Genomic DNA, 26,118 nt, shown 5'->3' with positions numbered 1-26,118 from the left:
TCTTCTTTTGATGCAGCCTAGAACAGACATGCTTTGCTCTCCTCACCCTGCTAGTACCAGCACCAGTATGGTCAGTCTCCAAGGGGAATGACAGTTCATTTTGATTACTGGACTGAATGGCCAGTGCATGATAACTGTGTGATAATTATGGGCAAGATTATTACTAAATCAATAATTTCTTACTATTAAATATGCAGAACTGTAACTGCATCTAATTGTTGTTGCCATGACAGATACAAGTGCATGGTTTCCCATAGCCTGACATAATTCCAAGTACCTGAATTAATTCCACTGAAAGATCATCCCACTATAATGTAGAGAAAAGAGGAACAGAGAAGAAAAAAAAGAGTGGGAAGCAAATTCCAAAACCTGCTACCAGTATGGGCACCAGTAAAACATCTGGGAAAAAGCTCTGTAGAAAACAACATTGAACTTGCCATCAGCACTAGGCACAATGAAGCAAGCACAACATTGTGAGTGTGTAACAGGCCATAAAATAAGGATTTTTTGATCATTAAATGTACCATATTCTTGACCATAATCTCCATGAAGGTAAGTGTGATATGAAATTCTAGATATCTGGACACCTATCCAGAGAACACATAGAAAGTACAGTTTCCCCTTCTCTAAGACAGGAATAAATATCTCCCTCAGCAGTTGCACACAGAGCAAATACCTGAGGTGAAGTTCACTTCATCTCAAGCAGGAAAACAGCAGAGCACTGCAGTCCTCCTCTAATTCAGCTCGTTTCTTGGACACTTCCCTTACAAAACACTCAGTTTGAGTTCAGCTTTCCTTCCTTCTGCTACAATCCTTTCACACTCTATTTGGCCTCACTTTCTGCTGTATAAACCTCTGTACTTATAACAGGCAGCTGTGACTGTTCCTCAAGCCACAAGGAAAAGCTCTTTTCCTGGAACAGATCAGAGCCTGGGATATACACACACAGCAAACCCTCTAACAGGAGTAGGAGTGCTCTGCTGAAGCACTCACTACCAAAATCACACCATCAGAGGAAGGTGTCACATTGACTGATAATAAAGCTAAGAAAGAATTATTTCCAGAAGACACAGGAAGCTTTTGAACATATGTAGCAAGTCCTTACTTCCCTGAAATCAGTTCTATTCCAAATGTACGTATATGCACCTTAAGGAAACATGGATGCATAAATGTTACAATTACTATGATACTTAGTTATCCTACTTCAGTGCCTTAATATTTACTGTTTATTACCAAGAACAAGAATAAGGCATTTATCTGTAAGGAGGCAGGGATATCTAGGAAGAGGAGGGGACCGTCTTTCTGGTTTTCACCAACACACTACCAGTTCCACAAAATCCTGATGCAGGATTTTGCAGGGGGATTTTTTAAATTTCTTTTATTTATTTAAATTTAGTTTTCTGGGCAAAAGTGCTAAAGAAGATTTTTGCAGGCATTGATTTGACTCTCTGATTAAGCTCTGTTTGACCCTCTCTTCCCCTTTTATTTCTCTGCATGGTATTCATTTATGTAGGGGTTACTAATATGAGGGGTGGTGCTATATACAGTCAAGTGGGAGACAACTAAGGAACAACCTCTATTTATTTTAAGATAATCTACAGTCCCTATTGTCATTCCTGTATGACAGTTTAACAATTCTTCCCCTTTCAGGAGCATACAGGCTATAATGCTGCTTTTAAGTGAAGCCAAAGAAAATTCTAAGAATAAATTTTACTCTTTTTCTAAAGGGAAAACATCTTCATAACAACTTAACCTATCCAGACCTTCAGTTCTCACAAAAGTGTCTGACTTCTTAGCATTAAAATTTAGCATGTGCTTCTCATATACTCTGTCTTCAGTCCATTGCTAATGCTTTGGAAATCCCTGGCCCTGATGCTGTATTGCTTGTGCTCACCAGTGTGATTAAGAGCAAAAACGTAAGCTGTGCAGTTGCAACCACATGATAGTCCAGTCACAATCCCTCCTGGTAACAAAGATAACACTTATCTATCTGATTCTGTCTGATAAAATCTTTCTTTCCCCTGTATATGATCTAATCATAGCGAACTATATTATTCCTGTTACTGAGCATATGGCCAGAAAAAAAAAGTCTGAAAATACCTCTTCTAAAGTATTTTCAGGGCACTACTTCAATGATGGTAAATGTATTCTGGGGATATTTGATAAATAGTTATAATCAAACACAGAATTAACAAAACAAAAAAAAAATCAGGGGATATAAGCTGAAGTCACTGGAGCTGTGGTGGTAAACTTAGTCCGGATCACAGAAAAAAGTCAAATTCTTAATTATGGAATGCATAAATAAACCTCTCTCTCTTCTGTTTTGATAGGCTCTTACAATTACTGAAACATTTATCCCTATGTTTTTACTGCCACTGCTTAAGCAAACAGTTGCACAATTACGCTGGTACATTTTAGTATACACTTCTGATTTTCTGGTACCAGTGTTTCCTGTTTTGACCTTTGAAACACAACATCTTACTACAGTCTAACAATTAACAAAGGCCAATCACAAACTCACCAGTTATGCAGTGCACAGCCATAGTTCAGGTGCACATTTAGGGAATCATCATCCTGCAGTGCTCATGGAGATGCCTGTAGGGACTGCAGTGTGACTCAAATGGCCATGTAGCAAGCACTCAGTCCCATGAAGCTGCCACGAGCTTCCTACGCAAAAAAAGAGCTCAGGTTCATGAAGAGGAGCTCTACACCTCTCTATCCAGTTTCAAGAACTGATGCCTGGAGTTAAAGGCTTAATTCTACTGAAATCTTGAGGAGTTGCATGGGTAACTTTTGGATTTTTTGTCCCCATTGAATTCAACAGCTAAGACATTTTCAGTACACAGTCCTGAACAGTGGTCCTGGCTCAGCTGGAGCATTACTGCAATACAGCTTCTGCAGCACAAATCATCCACGGGTATCCACCTAAGGTACGGGTAGGAAGCCCAACATTTTCTTGTAATGGAACAGAGAGAGTTGGACCTCCTTCTGAACTAGAAAAGCAATCAAAGCCATTTCTCAGAGTTTAATCACCATTGCTTTGCTGTGCTTATTAAATGCCCAAAGTAATAGGGACACACTGAGCCATTTCTATCTTCATTCACTTGTACTTCACTGCTGCTATGTGTCACTCCTTATGAGGAGTCTGACAAACAGCAAGTGATTCCTGAGCTGACATGCATCAGACTAAGGCTTGCTGAGAAAAAAAATGATTTCCTGTCTATTCTTAGCATTTGCTTCCATGTGAATCAGAACTTCCATCAGCATCCAACATTTTCTAGGTATCTGCCAGTAAAGACCTTTTTATGAAGAGGTTGTATGAGACAGCTGAAAGCAGTCAATCATGGGTTGATTTGGGTGCACACCCACACATGTCCTGAGGTGTCTAATTGTCTCCAAAATCATCTAGGTGCTCTGACCTGTGCCTTGTAGTTTAACTCTCTTTGAATATATGGATAATGTAGTATTCAATATATGATATAGTCTCTGTCATGTCCTAAATTATTTCTAAAGTGATATTTAGCCTTCATAATAAGTAGAAGATACTTTTTATAATTTTATGCTTAAATGTCTTTACATTTACTGACCAGTTTGGTGATAAGACCTGAGCAGGGCACTGCTTTTCTCTGAGAAAAAAACCTAAGAATTTGTTTCAAGCCTCAAAATTAAAATGCTTTAATCCATGAAACACTACAAGCAGCCAGAAGAGCAATTATTGCAATCTGTACTTACTTTTCCTTAGGCTTTTCTAGTAAAAATCCATGGTTAAGTCAGATACAGAAAACATTCCTACACAAGGTCACAGACTCTAGCCCTGTACAGTTCTCTACAGATTTTCCAGTGTGCTAGTCTTTTCCTAATCATCATCCGAACCATCTGCATGAATAGAGTGAAATCAACTTCTATATTGAGGGAAGAAAATAAATGAAGAATGGAAAGAGAGAAAGAGGGAATCAAAGTAAGAGAAAGTGAGGAGGAACAAAAGTCTCTTCAAACCATATGGGTTTCATCTATCTAGCAAGGGCAAAAGGACTCAAGCCCATAAGTTGGCGGGGCTGATAAGGAGGGCTCTAAACTATGTTTGAAAGGGGAAGGGGTTGAAACTGGGCTCTCCAGAAAGGAGCCCAAGGGCGGACAGCCCAAGTTAAGAGCCAAAACAGCAGCCCAGCTGAAGTGCATGTACACCAATGCACGCAGCATGGGTAACAAACAAGAGGAGCTGGAAGCCATCGTGCAGCAGGAAAGCTATGATGTAGTCACTATCACGGAAACATGGTGGGATGACTCGCATGACTGGAGTGCTACCATGGGTGGCTACAGGCTCTTCAGAAGGGACAGGCAGGGTAGGAAAGGTGGAGGGGTGGCTCTGTATGTTAGAGAGTCTCTTGACTCTGTAGAAGTTGAAGTCAGTAACAATAAGGTTGAGTGCCTCTGGATCAGAATCAGGGGGAAGGCCAACAAGGCTGATATCCTGGTGGGAGTTTGTTACAGACCACCCAATCAGGATGATGAAGGTGAAGAATTTTTCTACAAGTAGCTGGCAGATGTCTCAAAATCGCCAGCCCTTGTTCTCATGGGTGACTTTAACCTGCCAGATGTTTGCTGGGAACTCCACACAGCGGAGAAGAGGAGATCTAGGAATCTAGGAGATTCCTAGAGTGTATAGAGGATAATTTCCTGCTCCAGCTGGTAAATGAGCCTACCAGGGATGGAGCCCCGCTAGACCTCCTGTTCACAAACAGAGAGGGGCTGGTGGGAGATGTGGTGATCGGTGGATGTCTGGGACACAGCGATCATGAAATAATAGAGTTTTCAATACTCAGGGATGCAAGGAAGGCCATCAATGAAACTTCTACATTGGACTTTCGGAGGGCAGATTTCGGATTATTCAGAAGACTAGTTCAGAGTGTACCCTGGGAAAGAGCCCTTGAAAACAAAGGGGTCCAGGAGGGATGGACGTACTTCAAGAAGGAAGTTTTGAAAGCACAGGAGCAGGTTGTCCCACTGTGCCGAAGGGCAAGCCGGCGGGGAAGACGACTGGCCTGGCTGAACAGATTTTGAAAGAAATTAGGGTAAAGAAGAGAGCCTACTGATTATGGAAAAAAGGGCTGACTACTCAAGAAGAATTTAGGAACATATTAGGTCGTGTAGAAAGAAAATTAGAGGGACAAAGGTACAACTTGAACTGAATCTTGCCATCTCTGTGAAGGATAACAAAAAGTCCTTCTACAGATACATCAATAGCAAAAGGTGGGGCAAGGAAAATCTCCACTCTTAACTGGATATGGGCGGGAATATAGTTATGAAAGATGAGGAAAAGGCTGAGGTATTTAACACCTTCTTTGTCTCAAGTCTTCAACAGTAAGACAGGTTGTCCTGAGGACAGCTGGCTTCTGGAGCTTGTAGAAAGAGACAAGAATCTGAACAGCCCCCCTGTAATCCAGAAGGAAATAGTTAATGACCTACTGAGCTGCTTGGATCCTCACAAGTCTATGGGACCAGATGGGATCCACCCAAGGGTGATGAGGGAGCTGGCAGAAGAGCTCACCAAGCCTCTCTCCATCATCTATCAACAGTCCTGGCTCACTGGGGAGGTCCCAGGTGATTGGAGTTAGCAAATGTCACACCAATCCACAAAAAGGGCCGGAAGGAGGACCTGGGAAACTACAGGCCCATCAGCCTGACCTCAATGCCCGGCAAGGTTATGGAGCAGATCATCCTAAGTGCAATCACACAACACCTACAGGATGGACAAGGGATCAGACCCAGCCAGCATGGGTTTAGAAAGGGCAGGTCCTGTCTGACCAACCTGATCTCCTTTTATGATCAGGTGACCCACCTGGAGGATGAGGGGAAGGCTGTGGATGTGGTCTACCTGGATTTCAGCAAGGCCTTTGACACCATCTCCCACAGCATTCTCCTGAAAAGCTGGCAGCCCACGGCTTGGACAGGGGCACTCTGTGCTGGGTTAGGAACTGGCTGGAGGGCCAGGCCCAGAGAGTGGTGGTGAACGGTGCTGCATCCAGTTGGCGGCTGATCACCAGTGGTGTCCCCCAGGGATCAGTGTTAGGCCCAGTTCTGTTTAATATCTTTACTGATGATTTAGATGAGGGGATTGAGTCCATCATCAGCAAATTTGCAGATGACACTAAACTGGGGGGGAGTGTCGATCAGCTGGAAGGCAGGAGGGCTCTGCAGAGGGACCTGGATAGGTTGGAGAGTTGGGCTGATTCCAACGGGATGAGGTTCAACAAGGCCAAGTTCCAGGTCCTGCACTTTGGCCACAACAACCCCATGCAGCACTACGGGCTGGGCACAGAGTGGCTGGAGAGCAGCCAGGCAGAAAGGGACCTGGGAGTTTGGATTGACAAGAAGCTGAACATGAGCCAGCAGTGTGCCCAGGTGGCCAAGAAGGCCAATGACATCCTGGCCTGGATCAGGAACAGTGTGGCCAGCAGGACCAGGGCAGTGATTCTTCCCCGGTACTCAGCGCTGGTGAGGCCACACCTGGAGTACTGTGTCCAGTTCTGGGCCCCTCAGTTCAGGAAGGATATTGAGGTGCTGGAGCAGGTCCAGAGGAGGACAACTAGGCTGGTGAAGGGACTCAAGCACAAGTCCTATGAGGAGAGGCTGAGGGAGCTGGGGCAGTTCAGCCTGGAGAAGAGGAGGTTCAGGGGAGACCTCATTACTCTCTACAACTCCCTGAAAGGAGGTTGTAGCCAGGTGGGGGTTGCTCTCTTTTCCCAGGCAACTATCAGCAAGACAAGAGGGCACGGTGTCAAGTTGTGCCAGGGGAGGTTTAGGTTAGATATTAGAAAGAATTTCTTTACAGAGAGGGTGGTCAGACATTGGAATGGGCTGCCCAGGGAAGTGGTGGATTCTCCATCCCTGGAGATTTTTAAAAAGATGTGGCACTTAGTGCCATGGTCTAGTAACCATGGCGGTAGTAGATCAAGGGTTGGACTTGATGATTTCAAAGGTACCTTCCAACTCAGCTGATTCTGTGATTCTATGATTCTATGAAAGATAAAAACAAAAAGAAAAAAAGAAGGAAAGAACAAAATGGATAGAGAGACAGAAAATAATGGAGTTTCTCAACCTGTGGGAATTAACCTCATTGGAGACAGATGTCTTAACAAATAAGCAGAAGTTCTCATCTACTTAAAATTAGTAAAAAGATGGAGTAACTCTTTAAAATGTATTCATGAGTATACATAGTTAAAACAAGCTTCTAATCTAGGTCATTGTTTCGTATAGTACTCGGATATGCATGAAAGCATTTGGTGCAGAAATCAGGAAAAATTATGCAAATATAGCTGAGGACAAGATCTGCCTCATTTCCCAAAATTACTGTGCCTGAAACACCTTTTTAGTTGCAAAAGAAAACTAAATAATGTTACCACAGTATTTACCATGTTCTCTAAATCTCAGCAAGACTAATCACACTGCAAATACTGAAAATACATTACCCAAAGCACAATTAGAAAGTCACTCAAAAATTGTCTTTCATCTTTGTTTTGGTCTTGACTTTTGATGTAACAGCAAGTAATTTAAGTCCAGTCAAGTCAATCAGTTAGCTGTTCATATACTACATTGACTACACCATATAAGAAGGGTAGAATTTACACACTGTCTGTTGGTGCTGTATGAATACTTAATTAGGACATGCAAAAACCAAGCTTGTAATGCTGTGATCACATGGACTAGTATATCACAAAAAGGCAGAACAACAACAAAGGATTCAGAGCGTAAAGGTTGAAAATGCTGCTGGTTACTGCAATTGATTAAATTGTTCAAGGAGGATTTTAGTCCAGTGGTACATGAGAGCATATGGAGTTTCTGTAATAAGTTCATTAGCACAGTCACCTTTTTCACACAGGAAGTATACATGTTAAATTCAATAGCAAAGTATACATTTTTTCATGGCTAAAGTGCAAATGTGTCCTGCTAACCAAAAAACTCCCTCTTTCTACAGCTGAATGGCAATAAAAGCCTGATCGGAAATTTAGCAGTGATCTTCCAACAGATAGGAGTTGCAAAGCGCACAGCACTGAGAGGGAGCTGTGTGTCAGCCTGAGGTTGGGTGGTAAAGGAAGGATACTGCTGCATCACACAAGGAAATCTGACAGCCTTCTTATATTACACCAGTCACATTTATAGCCCAAACCTCACTTACAAGTGGAATTGTATAGTATATTTCCATGCTTCACTTTCAAATAGTCCAGACCTGAATGAAGATGATAGTGGTATTCTTTCACAGGGGGAATACGATTTTAAAATTAATATGTTAAAGTGTAAAATAATCTCCCAGCAGACAGACAAATGCTTCTGCTTGAGAGCACAGTGTTTATGAAACAGCAGGCCCTTTAGTTGCCCTGGAAACTATACTTGTAAAGGGCCATAATTTATATTGTCCTGGAGGTTTTTAACATTTGCATCAAAGCTTCAGAAGACAAGAACTGTCAGTGAGTATTTATTCACACAAAAAGCAAACTTCATTTTAAGAAGGTTGAGTGGTCTATTTTTTTTTCCCTGGCAAATGATAAATGATCTTTCAAGAAGCAAACAAAAAAATTCATGAAGTGGTACTTGCGATGTGTTTATGGAAAGTCTAGAGCAACACACTCATGATATTTCGCTTTTTGGTTATTGTTACACAGAGAAATTCAAACAAAATTTTGAAGGCAAAAAGATTAATAAAAAGAATACCAACAGTTTAAGTACTGTCAGCATTTTCTGTTTACTGCTGTTCAGTAATGACCCTGAGATTGCATCCAGAAACCTCAATCATATTAGGACATACTCTGTAATCGTAGATTACAGATCTCCTCAGAAAAAAATGTAAGATTCAGAAAGCTAAAATTAAACAGGCAGGAAAACTTGAGTTTAGTTCAAATACCTAATGACAAAATGGTCTTGATTTTAGGCCCAGGAAGAGCTTTATTTTTTCCAATAACTATGACATCAAATCCAGCCCTTCAGCTACTATGAGAGGTTCATAAATCCAGCTTGTACAAAACACCATCCAGAAAGTGCCAGTACACTTCCTACTGTTTTCTGAACTTAAAAACTGTCTGTAGAGACGTCTTGATGCTCATAGTCAAACAAACCCAAAACCGAAGTCACTGGGTGAAATGCTTATTCCAGAAGGAAGTAGAACAGAGAGATACAGTTTGATTTTTCTAATTTCTGCATCAATTTCTATTCTTGAAAAGTGTAAGGAATGCAAGCTGCCTCAAGATGGATTCCTCTTTTGAGGGTCTTGCACAAGCAGGAGCTGAGGACAAGATGCAAAAATTCATATTTATGGCCTGTCTAATAAAAATTCAGAAAAAATATCAAAAAGAGAGACTTTCCCATAGCCATAGAGATGCTTACAGATGAGTTGAAGGAAAATCTTTATGAAGTCTGTGCAAGAACATTAATGAGGAAAAGAAACAGACAGAATGAGAAACTGAGAGTCCTCTGACTCATTTCCTTTGGGAGGGATATTTCTTTCAATAACTTTCAGAATAAATGCATTATTCAAATAGCAAAAAGCAAGCATAGTGAAAATTCCAAAAATGAAATCAGGCAAGGGGGGGAAATGGTAATTTTTCACAATATTTTATAAAACAAAGTCACTTGTATTCCTCACATCAAAAACTTTTTACCTATTCTTTGATAATTTTGATTTGTTCTGCTAAAGCATGCTTCAATTCTGTGCTGTCAAACATATTGATACAGGTAAAACTCAATAACGTACCTGGCAAGGTTGTTCTAACTCACAAGACTTGTGAAGCTGCTCCTGGGAATTATAATCAGTTACCAATGTGTTACAGGACAGCTTGCCTCTTTTTTTTCTTTTGACTAACCACTGACTCCCTCAAACTTCCTCTCAAGCTGTCCAAGCACACAGATCTTATATCTATTTCTTTTATGTCATGACACAAAATGAAGCTCAAATCCTCTGCAGACAAACCGGTGTACTGCCTCCAAAAAGTCTGCTAGTATTTCTTTAGAAATGCCAAAAAGAAAATAAAATAATGAGCATTTAAGGACCATTTTAATTTTTCATATTTTCTGTTGCTTACTGTAAGTTTCTTATAATTATCATAATTAAAGATACAATATACTCTGGCATAACATCATTCATCTTTATCATACTATATATCATATACAGAATTATAATAGATAGCCATTAAAATGTACAAATTATGGATGGTTTCTTCTAAAACCATGAAGGAAATTTATTCAAAAACATATTTGTGGCTTCACTTTGCCCAAGAGAGGAAAAAATGAAGTGAAACAATTTTGATTATTTTTGGAAAATCTATAGATAAATAGCTATTCTTAGTTGTGTACATTCATGTCATTGCTTTTGGTAAACAAATTCAGCCTTTCATTTACATCTTATGCAGTTAATAATAAAGTCACTGAAGCAAATACATTGAAAAAAGATTAAATGGTTCATAAACATACTCCATTTAACTGTAACATGAAACTCCTCACTCTTTTATGAACATCCTGCCCCAAGTCACACAGACCAGAGGAAAAGGTTCATCTCAGAGTAACTGAAAAGAAAACATGACAGTATGGCTTAGTCCAGAGTAAATGGAAATAATATAAACTATATCTTGGGGCTTTATGATGTTTAAGATGAAGTCTTTACTTATTAAATTCTTGTCCCCATCAACAGCAGCTGAAGTCAGACTCTTCCAATCTATTCTGTTTGACCTCTGAGTTTGGGAAAATCATCTCACTTCTCTATCTCTAGACTTTTTTCTGTTCTTTGCCACGTCTTGCAGAAGAGAACGGATTGCCTGTTATTTATGCTCTTGTACAGCAAACAGTGAGTTGAGAAGCTCGTCAGAGTTGACACCTGTAGAAATTACCATAACATCAATAGTAAATAATAATAAGACATACTGAATTTCAGCCTAGAGTTTGGTATGTAAAGTTTGTGAGTAATCCCTTGTTTGCTTTGCATTAGTGTTTTCTCAGCTACAATGAGAAAACAGTCATTAGAAAAGAAGTGTCTTAAGCAAGTAGTGCTTTCCTGAAACACTACTGAAAAGTAAGACTAGTTTCAAGATATAGAAATAGTGTATTTTATAGCACTGCATCACTAATTTTCAGCAAACATTCCTCAGTGCTTTCCATAAATTTGCCTCAAGACATCTTTATTTCAATGCAACAACAGTACTGTGCAATCTGCTCTTGATTGTGACTGGATGCAAGAGTGCTGAAAAGCACAGATTATTACAGGGTATCATCTTTGCTATCAAAATTAAGGCCTTTTTTGAGGGTCTGCTTTGTAGCTCAGGTATTCAGAAACAAATATAGCCAAATTAATAGTGTAAGATAGAATCTGCCTATTTTGTATGGAGACAACATGGTTTCTGTACCTTCTGAAAGAAATAACATATTCACATAACATTACCAAGCTAACATGCAAAGCCTATTGATTTCCCATATCAAAATCTCATATAGTATCTTCTGTACTCCATACCAGATACATCCTTACCTGCTCCAGAACTAATATATTTCATGATTCATTCACTGAGTCCAACATACTGGTTATAAATGGTCCACTTCTTTATGGACACTGATGCAATTTTTAAAGTTTTGAGAAACTTATGGCCCTTTGTAGGAATCCAAAATCTTTAAACAAATTTTATTTGCTTCTAGCCATTTTTAAATGTAACTTCCTTTTTTTGGCATCTTTACTAAACTAGTCCCTCTATATATTATTTTTAAAGGGTTTTTTAAAAATAAGAAAGTATGATTGTTGGTCCTTTACAGTAATTTATATTTTCAAATTGTCTATAAAATTTTGGGATCTATGCTGAAAGCTGTTTCAGGATCCATCAAAGAGAAACATTGTTTTAACAGCTCTACTAAGTCAACAAAATTTTAGTTATAACACCAGGCTTAAGTATTTTTCAAACATCCATGTCTAAATTAAGGTACATATAATTAGCTAAAAAGTGAAAAGTTGGGCTGCATTTGCAAAAGCTGTCATCAGGCTAACACTATTCCCACAGAAGTTCATCTGGCAGTGAAGAAAACGTGGCTGTTGTTACAACATAAGGACATAAACTGACAGAAGAGTAAAAAAAGAAAGGTATTTCTGGACCCATTTTTTTCCCACTGGTTGCTTATTCATCTTCCCAGTCTCTTCATGCTGGTGCAGAAGCCCAAGCAGGTGTGAACATGACTTGAGAACTCATCCATCTGGAAGCCCATCCTACCTGACTGGCTCTAATTCACATTAGCTTCCCTGTCTAATCAGTGCAGGGTTTCAACTGTGTTTTGATGGTGAAAAGTGGTGAATCCATACGCATGAGACTACTTTTTCACTGATAATGATGACTTAATATATGGCTTCAGAATAACACTAGGCCATTAATGACTGTTTTTGGAAATCCAGAAAGAAACTGCTGGCCTTTTGATTATTTGTCTAACACTAATCACTCACCTATGAGACTTCCTTCCTACTAGACTCTAGATACCAGATGTTCCTGAAGTCTGAGCAAAGTCTAAGCACTACCTTTCAACATGAGAGAGTTCTGATTCCTGTTCAGAGGGCATTACTTGAGCATCACACATCATCACACGTGCATTTCCAAGTTATTCAGAACATAAATAGCAGATGTGATGATATCACCAGTTACCACCAGGCTTTGTGATCTCTCTTTTTATCTGATTGGTGTGTTAGCACTTTAATGCCACTTTACGATCCTCGCAGAGATGAGGTTACATCCTAGAAGGCTGTATTGACAAAATGAACCTGGCTGTGTGACATGGGATTTGTAAGGACTAAGCTTGACTAACAGATTCCCAAAAGCGTGCCTTAGGTGAGACAATACAGAGTGCTACCCAGCCTCACGAAAGGCACAGGCAAAACTGACCTAGAATAGGAGTGACTCCACAGTGCAGAAAGTGAGTGCACCAAGGTCGGTCACGAAGACTCTTCTGTTCTGAACAAAAAGAATTGTGCTCCAGTTTCCTTGAGTCAGAGGAGAAAATGTATTAGCTGGAGTTCCTGTTCTGTTTGCACACACTATACAGCTGGCACAAACATGAGTCAGGATTTGCACATGGAGGACCCCATGCTGGAACAGTGTCCTGCAGACCCCAAAAGCATCTTCAACTGGCTGGAGCAAAATGCAGTTTGGTTCTTGTCTTTGGCATTCCCCAAAAGCATCTTCAACAGGCTGGAGCAACATGCAGTTTGGTTCTTGTCTTTGGCATTATGTTTGACGGAAACTGACATTCCACCTTGTCCGAGGACTAAATTAATCCTTAAAATGGATAGTGGAACCAAGCCTCTGTTCCATTGTTAAATGGAAGTCTAGTATCTGTTTACATAACAGATGTACTGGACCAGAAATTTACCTGTTTAGAGAGGGTATGAGAGGTGTATGAAATGAAACATTCTATCTGCTGGACAAAAACTGAGAAAGCTAACTAGGTCCTATTTTTCTTATGGTACTCCTTTGTCACATGAAAAATCCCAAAACTTAACCCAGAAACTGCTCAGACTGATCATACCAATCAACATCTACAGTTGTTGATTATATTACAACTACATATATGATACAGTGGCATTCTGTTATGTCCAGGCCATCAGTAGACCTTTGGCATCTACACTGATTCCAAGAAACTTTTCAACAGGATACAGTTTAACTAGCTCTGAAAACAACTGTGAGATTTCCAGATGCTGGAGAGACAAATATTTCTCCTGAGAATCAGTAATCTGATCCCTAATGGTTTTCCCCTCTTCACCTACTCTCAGACAGGCCTGCTGGGTGCCAGCTTTTGAACTACTGTACCAGTAATTTTCAGCATTCCTAAAAGAAAAAAATAACATTCCCTTAACATACTTTGCATTCATTGCTGTGTTACACAAAATTAGCTCATACTGAAGCCAGTATCTGCTTACATATTGCACTGCTGTCATTTGCTGACAAGTCAAAGCCTTTGGTTCTCCCTTGAAACTGATTTAGGGTCAATGTGACTTTTTCTACTCTAAGAACAACAGTATTTACCCAAAATGTTAAAAGTCAAACACAGTAGCAAGTCTCTGTAATGCCCTGGAAGGATGATTGCCTCACTTTCTGTTGTTATACATATTAATACCATTGGTGCAGAAGCCCTGCGAACTTTCATTCCAATTCCACGTAAGGCATACATGTTACCTCATAAGCAGTCTTAACAAAACAAGTCATATTTGCCCACAGACTAAGAAAACAAAATTGAGTTTGCTAGGCTTAGATATTATATCTTTTCCCCAAGAGAAGAAAAAGCTTTATGATCAGTAGCTAAGCCCAGTTTTTCAGTATATAATCATGTTGAAAAAATGAGACTTTTGCAAATGATAGCACAGAGATTTGGAACAAAGGTGCATGACTTCAGACTCACTAAATGACAAGACAGACAGAGTCCTGGGACTGAATGTTGTGCACCTTTAGGGAAATTAGGAAAGATCCATCTCCTTTCTGCAGATACCTGCACCCCAGAAGAATACTCCCTGTTTTGTATCTGTTTGATGTCTCCTTTTGGGGGAAATTCAGTAGAGGGTATTGCACCAAGAACTCTGGTAGTCAGCAAAAAACCGACAAGGACTGGTTGCACAAAAGCAGTAACAGAAAAAGAAAAGAAGCAATCAAGAAAAAATATTTAAATTATTACATCCTCTGATGATAACATAGCAGTTCTACAAAAATATCAGTTAAAGAATATTTCATAGCCTCGCAAGTGGGCATTGCCCATTTCAATACTTCTGTTCATCCTAACAGTAAAATACCAACTGTTAATTTTTTCAGAATATTCTCCTAAGTGAGTAAGAGTAGAAAGGTGTCCAAGAGTAAGAAAGGTTCATTTTTCACGCTGCTTGCCGTAGGCAAGCTAAGAAAATCCTATAGTTTACACTATACATTGCCTAATAAATGAATATAGTAACTTCACATAAGATTTGCACTAGTGAGTGGGAATTCAAGAACTCATTCATTATTCCCTTAATGTTTCTATCAGACATCAAATAAGGCTTAGAAATAATGCTGTTGAGATAAAAAAAAAGCCACGCCAAACAATTTTATCACTCACTCTCTTCTAGATCTCAAATTTAGCATTAGCAATGGAACTGATTAATAGCCCAGCAAATGAAGCGCGCTCTTTCTTCTTAAACATCCTTTTTAGTGATGAGTATTCCAGAAGAGTATGCACTCCCAGTTAGAAAATCATATTGCTCTCCTACCAAAGCCATTTCAGCCATTGTGTTAACCTTAATTGGTACTGTGAAGTGCAGTTTAGAATAGGATTCCCCTCTTTAGGCTGTGGTCTCTTCAAGGGCAAAAATCAGACTAAGCTTTTTAACAGTGTAAGCAAGCAGAAATAGACTATTGATAAAGCAGTTTATTTTGACTAACAGATGAGGCAAATTAACTCGGCTGCAATCTCCTCAGTCTACTGCTGCCTAAAATAGAGAGAGCTGCATGGAGAAGGCCAAATAAGCTACCGTAATCTTTCCATCTGGGGGAACTCAAGCAGCTATCATTCCCCACTGTCATTTACATAACTAGCTGTGGGAAGAGGAAACTCACACACTGAACACAGAGATATTGCTTAGTTTGTTTATCTGTTCTGAAAAGCATCACTATTCCTTATATTTTAAAGCATAGAAGAATGACAGAGCATTTATCATAGCTAATCAACCATGAACTTAAAAACTAGGCTTCTTCAACTCCCACAGCCCCTACAATGACAGCTGATTTCCATTAAACCAGCATGGATCAGCAGATACATCATCACAAGAAGTTACAGAGTCCAGTACCACGAATCACACAGGTCATCTATGAGGGGTCATCCTGAATTTCCAAAACATAGTACCACAGCTCTATGATTCCAAAATGCCAGGTGAGGAGTAGCATCCAAATCTTTGACAGCTGTGACAGCAGTGATCAGGAGTCTGCAGAGCAGGCTCCAGAGACAACCTGCAACAGTGGGAATTTGATCATGGTACAGCTTCTGTCTGTAACAGGCGTTTTTGCTTATAGTTTTCCAGTGCCATTACTACTTTCACATAATTTCATAAACAAGCAGACACTGACTTCCTATATAGTTCACATTAAATGGTGTGCCTGTTTAGTTAAAACATCCTGGGATGAGATTATTACAGATAAGAAGGATTTTTGGCACATCAGGTAAATCTCCCCAAAGCCCTGTGAGGTGGTTTTTGCTGTTTTAAAGTGAGATGAGACTCAGGCCTTTGGATGAACGGTGACCAGTTTACCTGGAACTTCATTTTGCTACATTGAATTTTATAAGGATTATGTCAAACTCTGGAAAGAAAGAAAGAAAGAAATTCCTTAGAAGACAACAAAATTTCAAAAGTTCTGCTCAAGCACAATATTCCTTTTCAGCCTGTTGATACTTCAAATTAAGGTTATATTTTATGTAAATCTCTTTTAAAACTCCTTTTATTAGTGTTATTTCATTTTCTACTTTTGTGTGGGTGTATAATTACTTTCATTTTTAAGAGATAATCATAAGCAGATTTATAGAAACTGACAAATATTTCTCTGTTATTGTAGTGTATGAATGAGCAACCTATGAAAAAATTCACAACTGTCAGGTTAAGCATTACTTAATTTTATGTGTTAACGATGGTAAGAAAGGAGTTACTATAAAGTTGTATAGGGGAATGCACAATCACTAGTTACTGAATACAATAATGAACACCTTGCTCCAGAGTGAATGTCTGAAAGGTGGTGTTAAAGTGAAATACTGTTCTGCAACATTTTTCATACTAGCCACATATAGATGATTTCTTGCAACATGCATCTCTGGGTGACAAAAGACTTCTGTAGTTCCTGAACCACAACTAAAGAAATAACTATATTTCTCACAGTTTTGTCACGCTCCATGGCTTACCTTACAGCCACAGTAGATCCACATTTCTGGTATTTTTTACTATAGGGAGAAAACAGCTTTTTTGTATATATAATGTGCTTGGTGATTTTATTTCTTTCAGGAATCAGCTCATGTTTTAAGTTCATGCAGAATAAAAACAGGTGGACAAAGCAGTAACTATGTTGTTTCCTCAATTTTCTCTATGTACGTATCTTAAAAGTTTGAAGCAAAGCAAACTCCTTCTATGAAAAATTTCCCAGAGGGAGAAAGAAAGAAAGGAAATCACTTATTCCAGAAATTTTGAAACAAAACCTGTGTTATATTCTACTCATTGATGGTGTCTCAGACTCATCCATCATAGCAAGCTGGACAAAACTCAGCCTCAGAACTTGAACCAGTCTCTTCCACTTGCACCCTTTCCTCCCCTTCCCAACAGCAAGGATCTTGTAGGAGTTAATATTGCTTGACCTCTTCCTGTCATAGAGTACAAACATTTCAAGTCTTAGACCAAATTTTCTTATAATGTATTATGAATTAATCGGAACATGAAACCTGCATGAAGCCATGCCATTCCTTTCCGACACTCATAAAAGGCTTTCTAACAATTATTCTCTACTGGCACAACCAAGACTTTACAAGAAACAAGGAACAACACTTTTCTGATTCATCTCCCTCTTTCCATACATACCACCTGCATTTACTTATGTTTTGTACTAATTTATAGTAGCACAAAAAAGGGAAGTGAAGACAGGAGTGTATGGCCTTTTGAATCTAAGAAAGTAAAAGACAATAACTAACAATGATAGGCAGAAAACATTATTTTATGCTAGCTAATGTCTTCTGGAATGGTAAGAGCAGAATTTGGACTGTAAGAATGCACTGCTTCTAAACTGACAGAACAAGATAACAAGATGCTAGAAAGAACATTTCTCCTTTAGTTAGTAGGGGCCATCTAATGTAGACATGCAGACATTCAGGGCTGTGCTTAAAGTAGATGAAAAGAAATTGAAATTTGCACTATCTAGTTGTTGTATTATACTGTTTCTGACCAGAAAAGCACTACACTATACTAAAAACTGGGGAAAACAAGATGGGGGAAAATTGTAAGTTTGAATCCAGAAGAAATGGCATATCATATCAAGAACAACTATTCCCTATTATCAACATTGTCTCATAGGAGTTTAGCTCTGAATATATCCAAAATTACACGTTCAGAAAGAAAGAAATTAAAGAAAGAAGAAATACAAACCCTTCATAACTTATCCCATAAAAGCACCAATGATCTTTAAACCCAAATTGGTAGCCCCTGAGCTCAGAGCTGCACAAACACATATGAAAACTACTTTTCCACACAGTAAGTAAGTAAATTAAGTACAGTCCCTAATTACTAATATAACATGCAAAGTTTTGCTATTAACCAGGGTCTAGACAACAGCATTTTACCATTTTGAAATGAAGACAGCATTTAGCTCACTTTGTTGGCATTAAAGTGAAAGCGATAATAAGACATCTGGAGGCAGCCTAAACCCCACACATGTTAAAAAGTACTGCAATCATACAGCCCCATAATACTCTATATTGCCATTGCTATCACTGTGTTGCCAGTGTTATTTAAAAAGCCACACGCTACCCATTGATTTTGTGAGCTCTCCAGACTGAGTCATGTCAGGCTTGCTCTGGGCTAAAAGTTTAGCTTCTCAGGCTACATTTCTTTTGAGATCCATGTATGTTGCTTTACTTCATTTAAACACTTTTCTTAATTGATCAGATGTGTGTAGCTCATTCATGTTACTTTTGCCTGTCTTTGTATGTTAGCACAGCAGTTTTATGACTAAAACATAATGACGTACTATGTAGAAATGTAGGCCTATGGAAACACAATACAGACCTGAGTGGAGATGCAGGAGATGGTGTAGAATACAGGCATGGGATTACAAAAGGTGGGGCATAGACTTGGTACTGAAGACAACATCCATAGCTATAAAAATGACTCCCCAATGGTCAGCTAAAGAAATGTGAACGTGAAGATAGACAAATCTGGGATTAGTTGTAACAAAAGAACAAAGAACAAGTATCTAACATACATAAAAGGAAGTACATATCATCAATTTGGATGAAACATGGAGCTGTAGAGCAATAAAGAAAGAGAAATGCATGTTAGCAAACACCAAAATGTCCCCAAATGGACCCTAGATCAAAAAAGAGGAAACCATTAACATAGACATCCCCTTCCCTCCTGTGAAAGACTCTAAATGCTGTCAACACAGGCAATACCACCAGTAGAACGAAGCCACCACCTTTAGGACTTGGAGAAGAAGGAGAAGGGTGAGCATAACATCAAGGAAAGAGAGTAGAAACTGAGTGTATAACTGTGCTACCTGGGTTTTTTTTTATTACTATTAAAACATCTTTTGCATCTTTTTCTTCGGTAATAATGGGATCTTGCCTATTAATAACCATTAAACTTCTCAGATAAATTATTATTTACTATTTCTCCAAGTCTATATGATTCTTGACAGTTTCCCAAAAGCTTCTTGTATTCTCAACTATGCAGAACCATAAGCATGCTGTTATGTTTTGGAAACCCACAAAGAGTAGCAGTGTCAGCAGTCTGCAGATTCAGAAGCCAAGAGCATACTCATTTCTATGTGAAAAAAGACCCTGAACTCTACATTCCATAGAAAATCCTATACTTCAGTGCCTAGATAAAAAGACTGTGGTCAATACCTGACAAACCCTATGCCACAAATTGAGATTAAAATCCCACTTTAACTAGGAAGGAAAAAAAATGAAAAAACTTCTACCAATCTTTCAATAAGGACTAAATGTCAAATGGAAGTTAGAGTTGCACACAGATATTGAGAAACTCAGTAACAGTGGTCTCCATCTCCGGAAAGAGGAAAATAGTGAATTCAAACAGATTATTAGTGCATAGATATGTTTGCAATACCAGAGATATTCTTGATACCAATATTTGAACAGCGTCACAGAGAATGAACTAGTACAGTCCCTCAGCAGTATTTTATATGAATGAAGGAGGAAACCTGAGCTTTGCAGTGAATCATAATGCCAGTGGAGCTGAGCTGTCTTTGATTTACAACCCCTTTTATTAGGCTACTAGGCTCTGCCTTCTGTATGAGAGACAAAGGTGTGGAAATTAACAGTTCTGTCAGTGATGTGTTCATTAATTACATATTAAACACTAGCAGGAATAAGATTAATTTTGGCATGACAATTCCTTGCAATATTCTAGACTACTATCATACTAACTTGTAAAGAGTTAAGATAAAATGCAATTTTAAGTATTAAATAAATTATTTTGAATAAAAGATATCAATTTCCCCCACATTAGCCTTTATGTAGACTATCTATTCCCCACTACAAGTTTTGGTACTTTTTGAATCAATAAAAGTGCTATCATACAAATAAATAAATACATGCATAAAATCAGATTTAAACACAGATCAAAAAATACTAGCCAAAACCTATATTTATTGCACCACATTTCTGAAAAAAATTTTTTCCCTAGTTTATGATAGCACCTTGCTTTCTTCTGCTCTTTTTTATTCATGTTGTAATTTGATTTTCACTAAAGATTTGCTCTTTCACAAAGACTTCTGTGATGTGTAAGGGCACTTTATCTGGTTTTCAATTTTCTGGAAATAAGCCTATGTTTTTTTAAAAAGGGACAAAAATATTTAGAGGGACAGAAAAAGTTATTTAACAGTAAGGCATCAAACTGTGTCAATACCACCACTGAGTAATTTCTGTGAGCAGCCTTTGTCTTCCTTACCTCCTCTGGCCTCAAAGTCTATAACACCCACTCACTGCATCGCAACAAAAATTAGACTAAGCTCCTTGGGGCAGGGTTCTCTATTTCTGTAACAGCTCTGAAGCACCTAACATATATCTGAAAGCTAAAAGTAGAGGGAAAGAAAAAGAAAGAAAAAAAAAGACAAGAGTCCAAGCTGTTAAAACTTCATTTGTACATTCAGCCATCTGTGGATTCCTTGTCATGTTTTATGGCAGGAGTATTTTGTTCCATGATTCCAAATGAAGGGAAAGAGTCCAACTAATATGACCAATGCCATATTGGGTATATACTCCATTTACATACTCATCACAGTGCCATATAAGACAGGCAAAAACAGCTGTGAAGTCAGCATGCCTTTTGACATGAACTTGTTCCAAATGAGATCAAGGTTGATCACAAGTACTTTGCATATTTTTGATATTACACTTATTTTATATGTATATATATATATATATATATATGTACACACATACACACACACATACTATCTATTATTATATTTCTCTTAAGAAATGAGCAGGACATATTAGCAGACTAGAATCTTTCATCTGGTGAAAAAACAGCTACTGAGTGGAAAGATGAAGCTCAAGTTCTCTAACATTACTCCCCTGATGCTCATTACCTCCCTTTACTAGTTTTTCTCCTCTCCTCTTGCCTTTACACATACCTGTGTCTCAACTCCAACGTGACATGACATGGTATGACATGGCATCTCCACAGACCACCCATAGATAATTGTGCTGTCGGAAAACTATCACTTGCAAATTAAATGTTCTTTATTCTATAGACCTTGTGACAAACATCTGCCACATAGAGCATTGGTTTTACTATGCAAAGAGCTCATACATTTGTATGGAGGCAAGTTTTAAGCGTGCCATGGGACCCATTCATGGTCTGATTCAACACTGTCGAAGGTAGGCATTTGGCATTCAAAGATTTGCAAATGGGGATTCCTCAGATAGAGTGAAATAGATGTGCATCCAAAAGCTCATTTCAGAACAAATCCCTTGACTTGGTTATGCCTGTTTCTTAATGGGTTGAACCTGAAACAACATGAAGTGCTTTGTCTTGCTGACAACTTTACCTCCCAGTTTAGTTTCAGTGGAAGTTACTAGATCCACATTTTCCAAAAGCTCAGGCTAAACAAAAGTAAAATTGGTTCTCAAGCTGGTTCCCAAGTTGCCTGAACCACAGAAAAATCATAGGGTTTTTTAACAGAACACTGGTCTCAGTGATTGGTGCAGGTGCTTCTGCATTTCTGGATACTGCAGATTTCTATCTGAAAATTTTGATTCATCCACTTACTTGGGGCTATGGAGCAAGGGGTAGGGAGAAAGAACAGAGCCCTTTCACACTATTGCAACTCTGCATAGAGCAGTCCTACTTCCTTGACAGGCTATCTGCATGCTGTGTCTACAAGCACTGGAGTTGACATGATAATATCCAGTGTTTGGGAAGCAGATCCTGACTGCAAGGGATTCTAGCCTTTACAAAAAAGGCTCAGCTATTCCCAGGTCAAACAAGTAAAATTCAGATGATGCAGCCTTTATGTATCTTTAAATTTCCAACCATTGTGAAATTGTTCTTTGGAAAAGAAAAAAACTTCTGTGTAAGGGAAGAGTCCCTTCCATACACAGAGACAGTCTTCAAATCACAAGACTTTTTCCTTACAAATATGCCACAAATCAGTGTGAATTTCTGTGCACCATAAGTTCACAGACCAGTTATTTTGCTTGACTCAGGGCTTGTTTCTAACTTCTGTTATCAGCAAAGGGTACTGCTCTGGGGACTGCATAAAAACCACTGAAATTACCCTGGTGGAGGGAGAGGGTGATGAAGAAGAAACATACATATGTTACATCAGATGTTAGTCAACTATTTCTACATATTTTTAAACCAGTTTCTCACCTGTTGAATAACTGAATTAAACTAGCGTGAAGAGAGAGAGTTAGCAGATTTTCTCTCTTCAAAATGTTTCACGTTCACGACCTTGGTTAGATAATTTAGTCAGCAGACATTATTGTCAGCTTCTTTATGTTATTCATCTAGAACAGCAGATGCCACACTGAGCTGCAGCTCAGCATCAAGGAAAATCTGCCTGTGTGTCAGGGGAAACAGGATAGCCAGAACTCCCATAAGGACTAATTGGTACTCCAGTAAAAAGAGCTATCTTCAGCTCTACTCAAAAAGAATATTCTAGCATTTTTAGCATCCCTTGCTTTTAAGGAAGACTTTTCTCAGCGCTCCTGCATTTCATCAGCTCTCCCTCTCTTGGAAACCCTAAATCACATATTTAAAAATAGACCATCAGATTATCTGGGTAAATCATAAAGCTCGGCTTATCTCTCTCTTCTCCTTCAAAATATACAATTTATTTTGTCCACCAGCTCAGCAGCATGAAGCCATGAATAATCCTGTTTGTCTCAGTAACCCAACTCGGAGATTGTCCCTGCATATCTCTATTCTATGTATGTATGTCACACTGAGGTGTGTGTCTGTGTGAGCATGGAAGGAGAAGACAGGAATTCACGGTTCTGGGCACAAAGGTGTACAATCCTGCTTATGCCAGTGTTTGTGCCCATGCCAGTTGCGTGCGCCCTAGCATCACAACACAGCCTTACATAGTCATGGAGAATAATACCAGGATTCTGCAGAAGTAATGTACTAAGTACTTCAATTATGTATTAAATTGTTGTTTAACAACAATCTGGATCACAGAACCTGTGTGCTTCCCCTGAGGGCAGACAAAATCAATGCATGTGAGGAAGGAGAGAAAAATTTTTCAATTTCTCTCTCCCAGTGGTTCAGAGGCACCAAATAACAGAGCATTCAGTAGCAAACTCCGACTGTCAGCCCCAGCGTTTCCCATACCCTTATCTCCCCATGCTCCTCCCCTTGCCAGTGCGGCCCATCAGGCCACGAGAGCCGGAGAAAGCCCTGCAGGGATATAAATAACTCCTCGGGGGAGGAGGGGAGAGTGCAGCAGCACGTTTCCAAAGATACTTGCTGCAGAGGGAGGTTTTGCTGGATTGATTCAGAGGGGAAAGGGAAGGGCTAGGAAGTTCACTGCCATAGCAGGTAATGACTGTGGAGAGGAGGCAGCAGCTGCCCTGGGGAAGCTGAAAGGGGAATGCCCCGCTTGCTGAGAGAGCAGCGATGTGGGGTTCCCTGTGTGAGTGTCCCACTTATTTCAGCTAGTGTCTTCAAATCCTCCCCGTAGATAGGGTGTGTATCAGCATGAAGGGTCCATGGCTGAGAAAGACAGCAAGGATACGAGCCAACTCCGTGGAATTATTATTACCACACGCAGCTTATTGTCTGTGCCAAGTTTGTACCAAGCCAAGCGATGTTACTGATAACGGGCTGTATTGCACCGACTGTGCATGCGGTGCTCTGAACTTGCCCCAAGCGTGGGCACGGTATAGCTGGCTCCACTGCTCTCTTCCCGATTTTCCTTGGAGTGACAAAGCCTAGAGGTTCTGCCTCCCCAGAGCTGACCTATTTCCCTCCTGCCTCCCGAAAACTTTGGGGAACTATAGACACAGCCGCCCGAGGCACAGGTGCGTGATCGCCCTTTCCCCGCCGGCGGCACCCCGGGCACTCCTCGGCCGCCGCCCGGGCTGGGGGTGCGGGGCGGGGGGCGCGCAGCCTTCGCCGCGCCCCGGGCCGCTCCACGTCTCTCTGTCCTCCCTCCCCCCGGCGGGCAGGCACCCCGCAGCCGTGTGGCGCTGCAGTGCCCAGCCCGGCCCGGCCCGGCCTCTCTCACCGTCCTCCAGAGCCGCTGCCTCTTGGCACTGACGGAGGTGGCGGTAACGATGAGGTGGGAGACGGACACCACCAGCCCGAAGACGATGGCCAGCAGAGTCCGGACGGGCAGCAGTGAGTAGGACACGAAGGTTACCAGCATGAGCTGCCACATGCCCTGCTCGGGGGCGCTGGGAGGCTCCATACCGTAGGCGCCGAGCGAGAAGGGGCAGCAGAGGAAGGAGAAGGTGAAGCTGAAGAGCAAGGTGAGCTTGACGATCTGCTGCAGCTGAGTGACCTGCAGGTACTTGACATTCGTGACGATGAAGAGGGAGAGGAAGATGATGCAGTGCACTGGGTGCGAACCTTTGGAGATGGTCAGGCTGGGGCCGGAGAGCAGCTCCAACAGGGCCAGGCTGGCGGTGAGCACAATGAGGACGGCCAGCGCCTTGAGGGTGGACGTCTGCTCCAGCTTCAGGTTGTAGCTCTGGAAGAGACCTTCCAGCTCCTTGCAGTCAAACTCGTCCTCGCAGGCGATGGCATCCAGCAGCACCAAGGGAGGGGGGTCCCCCAGCCCGGCTCCTGCTCCCGACGCCGCAGCAGCTGGCGGGGAGCAGCAGCAGTGGCAGCACTTCTTCCTCTTGGTCTTGACTTTCTGAAACGGTATTTCCTCCATGTCAGTGCCATTCATAAACCCGGGGGAAGAAATGCTCCTCCTGGTGTCCCCCGCTGCCGCTCCGCCGCCTCGCTGCTCATAAAAGAGGGGGAGGCTGCGCTCAGGAGCCCTCCGCTCAGCGGGCGCGGGTCCCGATTGCACCCCCCTAGCCGCCGTCCGCAACCTGCCGCGCCGGCAAACGCCCCCTCCGCTGCCACCCAGGAGCCGAGGGTGGCTGAGACGGCGGGAGGAGAGCCTCACTCGTGTAAATGTGCCAACCTTCCTGCCTGCTGTCTCGCTCTCCCCTCCACCCTCCTCCTCCTCCTACTCCTCCTCCCCTGGTGCTCCAGGGATGTTAATCTCCTAATGACACCAAAACACCATCCGAAGGTTTGGAATCAAACGGAAGTGGGGTGGGGGCAAAGGGTGGGTGGAAGCTCAGAGAAGGGGAGTGGGGGATAATCAACAGGCGGGTCTCCGTTCAAATAACGCTATTTGGAGGAGCGGGGGCTACAGAGAGCGGGTTATAAACGTGTTCCCCTGGGGCGGACAACATTAAAAAAAAAATAGCGACTAGGTAAAAAAGATGGTAACGAATCCCAGCCAGGGGTCTGGAGGAAAAGTGGTGCAGAGGGACCGGAAAGAAAACAGAAGGCAGGGAAAGGCAGGGCGATCCCCTTCCCACGTCCGAGAGCATCTCACCGGGGCTGGCAATTGCGGGGCGCCTGCGCGCCGCTCGCTTGGGAAGCTGGACACGTCCCCGCCAGGGCTCCGCAATTCGGGGTCGGCGGGGGGACCCGCCCGCCCCTGCGCAGCGCCTCGCGTCCCCCCTGCCGGGCGTCCGGGGCCCGCCGGCCCACCGGGTGCACCGGGCTCCGGGGGCTGGCTGACAGCCCTGACAGCTATTCATATACATATTTATATGTAAATGTACAAAATCTACATATGAAGACACAGAAATACATGTAAATATACATACATATGTGAATATATAAAAATACATATACAT

General features: G+C 41.0%; 1 protein-coding gene across 1 annotated transcript in view; it reads right to left on the bottom strand.

Annotated features, from left to right (window-relative positions):
• ADCY1 (adenylate cyclase 1) overlaps window positions 1–25,840 on the bottom strand; it is a 157,707-nt gene extending 131,867 nt beyond the window's left edge. The window contains 1 exon segment of the mRNA XM_032707353.1: window positions 24,477–25,840. Coding sequence (XP_032563244.1) covers window positions 24,477–25,145 — 669 coding nt within the window. The 5' untranslated portion in view covers window positions 25,146–25,840.
• Between the last annotated feature and the right edge of the window lie 278 nt (window positions 25,841–26,118).

This window comes from Chiroxiphia lanceolata, chromosome 1 (genome assembly GCF_009829145.1).
Source record: "Chiroxiphia lanceolata isolate bChiLan1 chromosome 1, bChiLan1.pri, whole genome shotgun sequence".
Lineage (NCBI taxonomy): Eukaryota > Metazoa > Chordata > Aves > Passeriformes > Pipridae > Chiroxiphia > Chiroxiphia lanceolata.
Note: the sequence above shows the minus strand (reverse complement) of the source record. Positions and strands in the feature narration are given on the sequence as shown.